Source organism: Harpia harpyja, chromosome 2, assembly GCF_026419915.1.
Source record: "Harpia harpyja isolate bHarHar1 chromosome 2, bHarHar1 primary haplotype, whole genome shotgun sequence".
Lineage (NCBI taxonomy): Eukaryota > Metazoa > Chordata > Aves > Accipitriformes > Accipitridae > Harpia > Harpia harpyja.
In genome coordinates, this window is record NC_068941.1 from 80,989,534 (window position 1) to 81,002,403 (window position 12,870).

The 12,870-nt window shown below is 36.0% G+C and overlaps 1 protein-coding gene across 1 annotated transcript in view; it reads left to right on the forward strand.

Annotated features, from left to right (window-relative positions):
• The window catches only part of POLN (DNA polymerase nu), a 106,063-nt gene that overhangs the window by 68,350 nt on the left and 24,843 nt on the right, over positions 1-12,870 (forward strand). Inside the window, exons 18-20 of the mRNA XM_052780673.1 lie at positions 1,699-1,781; positions 5,896-6,027; positions 8,945-9,055. Of these exons, the coding sequence (XP_052636633.1) occupies positions 1,699-1,781; positions 5,896-6,027; positions 8,945-9,055 (326 nt within the window). The remainder of the gene's footprint in view (positions 1-1,698; positions 1,782-5,895; positions 6,028-8,944; positions 9,056-12,870) is intronic.

The window sequence follows — 12,870 nt, forward strand, 5'->3', positions numbered from 1 at the left end:
TATAGCTTTATGCCAGGTTCTTCAGGAAATTCCTGCGGACTTTCTGCCAGAGGTTGCTTCAGGAAATCCTTAATGATGTCTAGTTTCCTAATTCTGCACTTATTAGCTCCAATTGCCACTTTGTCCTCTTATTCAGGTACATTTGGGAATCTCAACCTACTTCATTCAAAAGAGTCATGAACTTTTGACCTGGCATAACTAAGGCAGCAAACTATAAGTGTCTCCAACTACTGGAACGATTGACTTAAGTGGAAATAGTCTTCATTACAGATGGAAAACACTATGTAATAGATTATCCAGTTCTTCGTGTTTCTCAGCCTTAAAATGACCAGTGAAAAGTCTGTTTTATCTTTGAGCAATTAGTAGCGTTCAAAGGAATAATGTGAGCTTCTACAAAACCAAAGACTATTTGCCCAATTAAGGTTTGAAATCATATTCAATTTTATTTTTCCTCTTCAAAAAATCTGTACTGCCATAAGGACTTACTTAAATCTGATTGCACTCAAGGTCTACCTGTTTATCATTCAGAGACCCTAATTATACCAGCACTGTGCATAGGCTTGGCTAAAATCAGTGTATCAGCCAAGCAAGCAAAAATTTGTGGCTCTGCTGATTTTCTAGGTGTTTGAATATCATAATAATGGTGAAAGACTCTTCTTCAAGAAGATACACAGAAATATGCCATTTTCTTAAAGCTCGTCAGCCAAAACTTTCATGACAAAGCATCTTTCATGGCAAAAAACCTTCATAACAAAGCATAGCAAACTTTGCTTTTAAAAATGCAACCAAATCATTATGAACAGACTCATGAGGAGACTTATTCACAAATTGTGCATATGTCATCAAGTATCTCTGATAGGAATTCATCTCTGTGTTCCAAATACAATTTGTGTAGGTATTTGTTTTCAGAGTGTGAGTAGGTGATCAAGATTTTCCCTAATGCACTTCCATTTAAACCAAATGATCAATATTCTTTGGTGTTTTCAATTGTCAATAATGTCAGCATTCTTGCTGAAGCTACATTTGGATAAGGAAAAGTATAGGTGGCACATACTTGTCAGTTGCAGAGTCCTAGCTTTTTATTTGCAAATTGCTAAATCCATTAGCCTTTTTGTAGGACTGTTGGTGAGTGAATGGGAACCAGGAAGGACCATACTGCTGGGAGTAAACTAGCTACACTCTCTAGTTAAGAAACAGCCAGTGCTTCTGTTTTATGAAGCATCTCTATTGTGGAGCTCTGTAAGACATATGGAGAGATTCAGTGCATGCTGTTATCAGTCATTATTCTTGATAAAAGGTTGGATATTCCTATTAGTGAACCTCTGATATAGCCTTTGTTTAAATAAGCTTTAGATCAGACTTAGGCTTTGAGTCTCTTTATTTATCATGTCTTGAAGAAATGCTGTTGCTGGAAAGATTTAATTTTTTTCATGGGTCAATATTGAATCCTCTTCAACCTAAAGAACTACTAATATAGTAGTAGGACTTTTCCTAGCCAAGAATTTGATTAAAAATAAAAGGAAAGTAGAAGATGAAGATTAAAATTAAGGGTTTCTTTTACTATGGACTATCACCACTATAAAAAAGTTGTGCATTCCTTAAGAATGGTTAATGGTTATTGACTTTAATACACTTTCTGTGGGGACAACAACTTAAATTAGTTTTAACTGAAATTGTATGATTTGTTTGTTTGTTTAGGAAGGGGATTCCAAGTGAACAAGTGAAACATGCTGATAGAGAGCAAGCAAAGCGTGTAGTTTACTCAGTGGTTTATGGAGCAGGTAGGCATTTTTAGAAAAAAACCCAGCTACAGTAGATTCATACTTTATACATAATTTATACAAGTAGACTGAATTTCTAAAGGTGAATAAAAGTTTGTCAGAGTATTAAATTTTTATTTTTATCAAGGATTTTTAAATGATCTACCCAGTATCAAAATTACCAAATTAATACAGCCACATTGACGTGTACAAAGATTACTCTGATTTTGTATTTATTTGCTGCTGATGTAACTGAAGCATTTGTCTTTATCTAAAATGAGTTTACTTTTGAGTGGATTTTGCATTCTGTCAGTATATAGACAGAGATGAGAATAAATGCAATGAAATTAAAAGAACTTCAATATTGTCTCAAAACACATTCATAGAACCACAGAATGGCTGAGGTTGGAAGGGACCTCTGGAGGTCACCAGATCCAGCCCCCCTGCTCAAGCAGGGACATCTAGAGCCGATTGCCCAGGACCGTGTCCAGATGGCGTTTGAATATCTCCAAGGATGGAGACTCCACAACCTCCCTGGGCAACCTGTGCCAGTGCTCAGTCACACTCACAGCATAAAAGTGTTTCCTTACTTTAGATCTTAATGTTTGCTGCCATTTCTTCACAACTGCAGAAAACCTGGAAAAATCCACACTATTACCCATTCTGCCTAAGTCCTGCCCAGGTCCTAGATAAGTCAAGACATTCTGCGTACTTTCTGAAACTGCCTACCATTTCTTAAATAATGCCCACCTCTCCTTATGCTTCATACATGCTTAGAAGTACCTTTTCTGGGAAGACAGATGCATAGCAATCATCAGCCTACAAGCTCTTATGAATTTGTTTTAGTGAACAGCTAACTAAACTTTATGTAGGTCTTCTGGAGAAATCCAAAAGCTTTACAGAAGAAGAGTATTTTGAAAACTCATTTAGGAAATGACAGCCATAGGTTGCAGGCTTTATTTAACTTGGAAGAACTTAAAACTACATCTTGGGTTCCTGGGTGAGAATGCTTTCTAAACCATCTTTTGCAGTGAGTCATTGATAGTCCTTGAACCAAAGGTGGAGTTGGCCAAGGGCATTCAATTTATTGTTTAGGGCATTCAGCTGGGAAGGGGAGAAAAACACTTCAATTTTAGCTCTTCAGAATATCTATTTTATGCATAGGGGTGTAGATTATATACATATATATATGTAAGAATATATATACACACATGTGAATTTTTACATTCAGCTGTATTGCATTTTAAACATCTGTGTTTAAATTCTATATTAAAAAAGCCCGGGACTAGCTCCCTGCAATGTAAATTCAGACCTTCCCATGGTGAGACTGGAATCAAATCTCCTGTTTGCAGCCTGAATGTTTTCATCACTAGATTATTTTACAAAATGCAATCATTAGCACCCCTGCCCCTTGGTCCATGCAGGTGCTACACATTTCCTATCTGTTCCCTTCACTCTGGGTGGAACAGGCAGATACCTGACTTAATCAGACTGAATCACCACCAGCTGAATGGTCTGTAGTTCTGTACGTAGTCAGTGGGGAAAAGGAAATGCCTCAGTTACTGAGGCTAGAGTCTCCTTCAGTAGAGCCTATGTCTGTGCATGCTATAGAGAACTTAGATGATTAGATTAGGCAGAGTATTGGCATTCCCTCACTTGCTTTGTACCAGGCACTACACATTTCAGTGCAGCAGTGCTTGATTTAAGTATCTCCATTTACTTGTTTGTGCTTTGTCTCCCTCTCTCTCAAATGAGGGCAGCTGAAGCACCTGAAAGGTAATAAGATGCTTCAGTTCATTGGTAGTGTGATCAGATCCTGATGAAGACATAACATGGAGTGATATCATTAAACTATTTAGATGGAAACTGGGCCAACAAAAAATAATTGTTAGATACCTGAAATTGCTGGACTGAATTCCACCCACAGTTTGTCTCCCTTCAAAAGATGGCTAACTTGTCATTAAGGAGACATTTTGATACAACTGAAGAGTGTGAATAATATTTATTTCACTTCTTTTGGGACTGAAAAATACAGAGGCATTCCCTGAGGAGCTTGCCTATATTATGCTTACAGGAGTTAATGAAAATCTTTCGTGTAGTAAATAGTAATCTTTTTTTTCTTTTTGTTTTCTTAGCTTTAGGTTACGCTTGGTTCATATTTTCAAGGTCTTTTCTATAATCCTGGAGGACAGAAAATAGTATAATAAAGAAAGAAGAGTCTCATTATGTCTAGGAGTTGGTACTTCAATAAATACACCAAATATTGAGAGGGATGACAGTATTATTGTCTTTTGCTTGGTTTGGAGCAATTCAATTCACCTGCTTCTGCCTCAGTCATCTTGTAAAACTAAAGTACAGACAACTTAAACATCTGTAAAATAAGGAGTAATTCCATTCAATGGCAGTATATTCAAGCCCTGAATTGACACAGAGGGATGTCAAGGTATTTAAATGAAAAGCAGAGAAACTAATGATATTTTCAGTTTTGAAAGATGATATTACAGAATGGAAACACTAAAACTCGTAGGCTGCTGCTAACAATTCCCCTGGCACAGATAACTCAAGGAGAGTGCTCAAGGGAAGCTTCAGTCTGCTCCCGAGCGCTGCTTTGCATGGCCTGTGCTCCAGCATTGTGGCACATGATCTGACACGATTACGAGGCTCTATGTTCCTCTCTTTTTGCTTCCCAGGAACTGCATTTCCCTGGAACCTTTCAGACTTCCTTTCTGATGTTGTGGCTTATTTTTCCTACTATTTTATGCAATACTTTGTTCTGTATATCAGTAGTTCTTTAAATGGATAACATGGACAAACATAGACGTTACAGTTCTCTAAGGAAGCCACAGCAGTCTCCTAGCTGTTAACAATATGTGCTTTAGCAGATAGATTTGTCATTTGCTGACTCAGGAAGAAAACGCAAATTAATTAGATGTCAAATAAAAGTACAGACCTATAGTAGCTGAGCAAGAGTCATCCTGGATGTCTTGTGAATTTCTTCTTCTAGCACCTTGTCCAGACTGGTGTTCCTGCAGCTCAGTGCAGATCCTGGCATGACGGAGAACAAAATGCTACAGAATTGTTCTGAAATGCACATCAGACTGACAGTGATGGCATTTAGGTGGCTGAAATCTTCTCTCTTTCAAAAATGCTAGATAATTTTTCTTGACAGTATTACTATGACAATAACCATTCTATGCCTTTGGTGCCTTGAGACATCGCCTCTCAGCTTATGTTATTTGCAGACACAGTGCTGGGTTTGTGTTGCTCTGCAGCTGACATAAATATATGTGTCTTTCAAACCTCGTATGACTAATGTTGATGCATGTTTTATTTTTACTGGAACTGTTTGGTTTATAAATGTGTTTAAACTGTAGCTCTTAATTTATATTTTCACACTCTGGAAAACTGTCTTCAGCTTTTTTTCACCTTCTCTATAAATGCTCTTAGATCCAACGTTATATATATTGTGCACCTATTTCCTATCCAAAAGCTATTATTCCTTCCTCTCTCTGTTGAAACACTTTTTCTGTTTTTTCTTTTTCCAACCCTTTTATCTCACAACTTGGACCCAGATTTTTACAGGCATTGAGGAGCCGAAGACTGTTCGAAATCCGTGGGACTCAGACTCCTAATGGCCTTTCTAAAATAAGGCTTTGTCTGATTGCTTCATCAGTTAAGTTTTTCTGTGACTTCTACACCAAATCTAAAGAAACTCAACCAGCCACATCGCCATCCTTTTTTAGATCTTCATTCACATTTGTGTGTGTTTGAAATTGATTTCAAATTCTTTATCTGCTCCTCAAAGTTTGCAGATTTCAAGACTGAGCTAGTAAAACGGTACTTAAAGTAACAAAGTTATTCTGTGAACAAAAGAGATTTCAACCACATTACAGGTATAAATTATAACTAGGAATTTCTTGATTACATCCTTCTTAGATACTTCTTATTAAATTTATTCTTAGTCCAGTAACTTCAGTAAAACATTCAAGCTCAAAGTTAAACATTTGCTTTGCTGAAATATGATTGTAGTATATCAGATCCATCCTCCACTAATTGTGAATGTAACAGTGCTATTGTATGTATTGGATTTCTGTTCTGCTTTATTGCATAATAACGATAATTTCTTTACCACCAGGTAAAGAACGTCTTGCTGGCTGCCTGGGAATTACTCCTCTTCAAGCCAGCCAATTTATAGAGAGTTTTATGCAAAAATACAAGAAAGTACATGAATTTACAAAGAAAACGATTGAACAATGCCGAAATAAAGGTAATCCAAAGTCTGTAAGCATATTTTTGTATACTGATCAGCACTGTGTGACAGCGGTGAAGACAAAGATTCAGCTTGACCCAAATTCAGATAGTTACAGGACAAGAAAAAAGATGGAATGTAATTTCTTGATGAATCAGGTTTTTTTTCTTTTTTAAACCTAAGAGGAGCTGGTTAAACCTGTCTGCCTTTTCTCAGAAAGATGCTAACAGAATAAGACATCTGTTCTCAGAGTGAACCCTACTTAATGTCAAGTTACACTACATCATTTTGACATATAATGTACTCCAACACAAAAAAGCCCAAGGAATCTTTTACTTAATAAATATGCTACATGGCTGCTGGACTGTGGAAGCTCAGCCATTTAGTCAAAGGACCAATTTACAGAGCCAATTTTTTTTAATGTATTTTTTTCTTTGCATCAGTCAGACTTTATGTTCCTGAAGTTCAGGTGGTATCTGTGATGACAGATGTGTGCAGAGTGCTTCCTGGAGCCAGCAGCTGCAAACTGTTCTTGCATCAAATTTGTTGCTAGCCTACATATTCATTTATATTTAGTGAATTCTAGGAGTGCAGTAATTTGAGGAGAGAAAATATAGCTGCTTGAAATATTGCCTTTTAAAAGCCAATTAGCAGAACTGTCAAAATTGATTTATTTTGTTTCTTAATAGGGTGTACAGTACTAAGACATTTTGTAGAAATAAATAGTAAATTTGCAATATAATATTACCCATCACTGTATGGGTGAGTGTCATGACAGAAACATGTAACTGACTTCCAGTCATGAAAATGGGTAGTATTCCTTTTTTGTACTTTGTAAGGCTTAAAGATCTACTTGAAGCATGAACTGTCATCGTGTCACACAGTTGCATTCCTTTGTTCATTAATATTACTAAAGAAAAGTGAAGTTACTGAAAATCTATTTTTAGGTATAATTAAGCCCAACATAACATATCTAGCAAAATATTACACATTTATTATATATTTTTGATCTATTTAAAATAACATAGCATTCTTTTCTTAAAGGTGAATGAATTTCAATAACCAGACTTCTGCGGTAAAGAATCTGATTTATGAGTTTAGTAGACAAGCGTGTCATAACTAATGTCCTTGATTGTCGTCGAAACACGCTTGTCTAATTAGTACTTACTCCTCCTCTCACTCCCATTTATCAACCATTTTTTTTAACCATTAATGGTAGAAGAACAATCTGATTTGGTTGTACAAGCTCAAAAAATCTGCAGCAGGTCAACATAATTTAATATTTTTCTTGTTAATCCACCTCAGATTCCAACTTTCCAACTAAAACATTCCAACCTAGTGAGCTCATTATAAGGTAACTTGTCCTTACTTATCTGCAGTTCAAAGGTGAACAGCACCCACCTGACTAATATTTAGGTGTTATGAATGTCTGATACTCTGTGTAGACATGATAACCATATAAATAACACTAATTTGTGATGAAGATATATTTGTTAGTGTATTAGTATATGTATTATTATATTGTTCGTTTTTCATGAAATTATCAACATATTAAAAAGACTACATTAAGACCTCATTCAAATATGTATTTGCAGATTAATCTTTGACCACAGAAGCATACTCTGCCACTATTATATGAAAGATGGTATTTGTTTGGGGATGCTAATCAGCTATGAGTACTGCAAGGGTGATTCTGTTGTGGAGACACACCACACAGGAATAAGGATATTACAGTAAATCTGTTTTTCCCTGAGAATCCAATGTTTCAAGAATTCCATCTTTAGATACTGTTCTTCATGGAAAGTCTTAGTTAAATTGAGAAGACTGATTTGCCAACGAATATCCTAACCTCCAGATAGTTCAGCTCCTTATTCCAAAACTGGTGCTTTTAGTATCAGCACTCCTGGAAATACACTAATTCACAGAAAGCTGTATTAATTCAGCAGAACCATCTTCATCCTCTGCACATAAGTCTGGGTATGTGTTGTCCATAGTAAGGTCATAACTTTGTGTTTGAAGAGGTCTCCTTACCACATGGTTGCCAAAGAGGAGATGAAACTCTGGCAGTCTGAACTTCCATGGTATCTAATGACAATTCATGGACAGTCAAGATGATCAGAAGTATAATGAAAGATTTTATAAAGTTATATTTTTAACATGGATGCTTTTTCATTTTTCTTAAAATAAGTTTAGTTTTGAAGATAAGCTGAGATAAGGTTTTGTGTGTGTTATTTTGACAAGAGGATCCTCACATCTCTTCCTCTTTCAACTCCTCTCACTTGCCCTCCAGAACAGTTGTTTTGGCAATATACATCATTAGGCGTAACATAAAGTATTAACTGTGTTTTCATGTGTTTCTTTTAAACCGAAACCCCCCACCACACTAGAGTTAAGGAAGTTTGGCTGTGAAAGGGACACAAAAATACCACATAAAGAAAATGGAAAAAAACTTATAACTTTGGGGTTTTTTCCCCCCAAACTATTTGATAATTTTGAGAGATATTCATTAATGATTTAATTACTCTACAAATTGATTTTTCTTTGCTATTCCCAAGTAAACTATTCATTGCATGGAAAGCTCTAATTATGGCTGCTAATAGATAGCTAATTCTGCTAGGTATTTATAGTTTCATCTCCCACAGAGAGAGTTTGCTGGTATATCAGTAGACATTCCTAATAAAAGTACAGCTTTAATGAACAGAAGTTTTCCTTGTGTAACATGTACCAGTTCTCTGAATGAAATAATTCTTAGTCCAAAAGTACAATAAGCATTTAAGGTTTAAATAAGAGAAGCTGTGACTGTTTTCAGAGGGCAAAATATTAAATTGACTCAGGCAGCACATAATTGCAAAAATCTATATTATCTTCAGAAAGAATTTTTGACATTTAATTTTAATCACTCTAAGAATACTAATTTATATTTAAATCCTACAAGGTTATGTGGTTTCCATAATGGGACGTAAAAGACCACTGGCTAATATCAATGCACGGGATTACAAACTACGCACTCAAGCGGAGAGGCAGGCTGTCAATTTTGTTGTTCAAGGTAAAATACTGCCTGCCTACCTTCCTACTTACCTACCTATCTCTTTATGTCTGTTTGGCTTTAGTGGACACAACTCTGATAATCTCAAAATGAATGAATATTCTAGTAGTCTACTAGAGTAGACTCCTGAGGCATGAGTTTTACTATAAAAGAGAAGTTTAAATGATGTATTCTATCTATCTTGGAAATTGCCAGTGAACAGTATCATAATAATACTAATAACAGTATCAATGTTCTTATACACTATAGTGCTCTGTGTAGTTAAATATAGGTATAGATACAAACTATGTGTAGAGAGAATACCTAGAATTCAGTGCTTCAGATGTATTGTCTTAAAACATTTTCCTTTCTGTTTTCTGATACTTTGTTACTCCAAAAGGGTTTCTGTGATTATGCTGCTTACAGATTCTAGGTTTTATTTTTCCAGATAGCTTTAGTTTAAGAAATATACAACATTAAAAGAACCATGCATTGTTATTATTTGTTTTGAAACCCAACTCATTCTTTGTAAGGAAGATTCAAACTAAATTCTCTGGAGGGCAAAAAAAAGTGTTTTTTCACAGAAGAACATTGCAAATTTGCCATATAGGTTGGAAATGTAAAAATCAGCATGAAGTGCTCAAATGTTAATCTGATGCATTAACATAGTCTGTTTAAATTGCTTGGGGCTCAGTCGTGTACAGAATTTAGCCACCTAAAGAAAAAAAAAAAAAACTGAGCTAGCAGTCCAAGACTGAGATCTCTCCTACCAAGCTACTCCTTTGAAGAATTATTTTTTTAATTGGATGATGCTGACAGGGTTTTTACTAAGTTATATTGGAAGTGTACAATTTATAGGCAAGTAAAAAGTGCTTTCTAGACATGGTGATGGCATGCTTTTTATGAAGTGATTTTCCTTTTGAAAGGACCATGTGGTTTTTTTTTTTTCCTCTCCAAATATTATTCATTTTAATGTTTCATTTTCAAAATGACTTAAGTATTTATGTCGTGTTTGACACTCCTTATAATCAGTAACTGAATTTAAGTATTGTCTCTACAAGGATATGTACAGAGCTAGAATTCTAATACATACCCTGTTGCTTGAATAATAGTTGTGCTCAAGTGATGGCTGCCTTGCTGTAGTAGGCACTCAACTGTAGAATTTTAAAATATCCTTATAAAATCTGCAGCAAAGCCTGCACATTCGTAACACTGGGCGTGCCTGCACAACCTTCTCCAGAGACTTGTGTTTGGTTTACCTGGGTTTCCATCCAGCTGGCCAGCAGCCCTCTCCAGTTGAAGGCACAATGCTTAGGCTAATACAGCGAGTCCTGCTGAGTGTACAGTGTAGCATTAATAAAGCTACATGCCCTTCTGAGCAGCACTTGCTTATGTCCATCTGTCCAGAGAGCTTGGAGGTGAGGCAAAGCTATCAGAGGACTGTCTATGAAACCCTTACTTCTATGTAGCTACAATAAAAAGATTATCATATTTCATTGTCTGTTCAAATAATACTGGAGGCCAAATCTGATAAAAAATAGTGTAACTGTTATTCAAAACATGTAAAATTAGAAGGTGTGATGAAGCATAGATTAAAATGTCTAAAATACTCAGTATTCCCAAATTTTATAAAAAATTTCATTCTAGACTACAACGAACTAACTTCAGGATTTCAGCTATGAGATGATATTTTAAGACTGTAAAAACTTCCTAAATTATGCTAAAACATTTTATTATAGTTAGCGTACTAAACTGCATTTAATGTATGTGTTTTATAATTATATCTAATAGTCTAATTAATTTAAGCAGTTTGCATTTTTGTTATGGTAGCAGCAACTCATAGCAGAAGACTTCTTCTAGTGCATGACACTAGAGAGGCACGCAGAGTTCCAGCTTACAACTGGATTTCCCACAGTTCTTTCACAGTGTTTTTTCTCTTTTTGAATATTTCACAGTTCAATAGTCTTTACTAATGTACAGCATAATATTCTTCAGTTATAATTCAGCTCTACCTAACTGCATAGAGCAAACCATTTATTTTAATTTTTATTATTTATTGATATTTGTGGCAAAATCAACCAGAAGGATATAATTATTTTCTTTTAAAATATTCAGTGTACCATAAAAATAATATCTCATAAAAAAATTATTTTGAGAATTCTTTCATATTTTGTTATTTTACATTGTTTCATGAAGAATACATATAGAACATATAACATGCTCAATTATATAATTTTATTCTCACAGTCACTAAGAAGATATTTACCTGATGTTTGCTGAAACATCCTTTCTTACTTTTTATATCAATGTGTCCCTTTTTGTGTTGTATTGAATCAGTTTGACACGTCATTTGAACAGGAAAGTGAGATAGGTATTAAGAGGCTAAATTTGCAATTAGACATAGCCATCTCAATAATCAGCTGTGGATCTGCACTTGGTACAGTTAATGAGTAAAACAGCCTCAGTATGGGATTCAAAGGAGGCAGTTTGTCATAGAAAACCATGAAGAAGGAAGAGGAGTTAAGTCTAGCTTCTCGATCTCTTAGATATTCTCTCTTAGCCAAAAGGATCAACCCTGTCCCAGGGTGCATCAAGCACAGCATTGCTAGCTGGTCAAGAGAGGTGATTGTCCCACCCGACACTGCAGGGGTGCAGCCCCACCTCGAGCACTGGGTGCAGTTTTGGGCGCCTCAGTATAAGATGGACATCAAACTATTAGACTGTGTCCAGAGGAGAGCGACCAAGATGGTGAAGGGTCTCAAGGGCAAGACTTAGGAGGAGTGGCTGAGGTCACTTGGCTTGTTCAGCTTGGAGAAGAGAAGGCTGAGGGGTGACCTCATCGCAGTCTACAGCTTCCTCAAGGTGGGCGGCAGAGGGGGAGGTGCTGATCTCCTCTCTGGTGACCAGCGATAGGATACAAGGAGATGGAATGAAGCTGCATCAGGGGAAGTTCAGATTGGACATTAGGAAAAGGTTCTTCACTGAGAGGGGTGGTTGGTCACGGGAACAGGCTCCCCAGGGAAGTGGTCACAGCACCAAGCCTGTCAGAGTTCAAGGAGTGTCTGGATGACGCTCTTAGTCATACGGTTTAGTTTTAGGTAGTGCTGCAGGTAGCAGGGAGTTGGACTTGAGGATCTGTGTGGGTCCCTTCCAGCTTGAGATATGCTGTGATTCCATGATTCTGTGGTTATCTCCCAGCAGAGTACCCTTACCATTTGCCTACCTGGCTGTTCTTTATCCCTACTGTGGAAGTTGAACCATTTGGAAGAAAGAATGGGAGGGCGAAAAGGAAGATGTCTATGGTCTAGTACATTTAGGATATCTGATGGGACAAGGAGAATTATGGCTTCCAATCCATACTTAAAGGATTGTTTCTGTATTTTATCTGATAAATCTTCATGTAAAATGTATTAAACCCCTGTTGCATGGTTCAGAACAGACCCCTTCACCAAACTGCAGGCCTGGAGAATCATTCTGCCTCTTGATCACCAGAAACGCGTAATCTATTATGTAACATGACACTGTTTTATGCACCATTGCTCTTAACGCTGTAATGTAATGAATATACATTACAAACACATGGAAATATGAAAAAGCATAAAATTAAGTTTCCAAATGAAAATGTAGTGCTGAAACAATGTTCTAATCTTTTGTGACATTAAATTTTAATTGATTTATAGATAAATTTTAATTCCAATTTAGAGTTAGATATTTTCAGACATTTTTTATAAAAAGCAATTTTTCAACTCATGGCCATGACTGACAAATTCACCTTTAATTAACACATAATTTCATATTATTATTTTCTGGTTTTAATTAACATGTAATTATTTAGT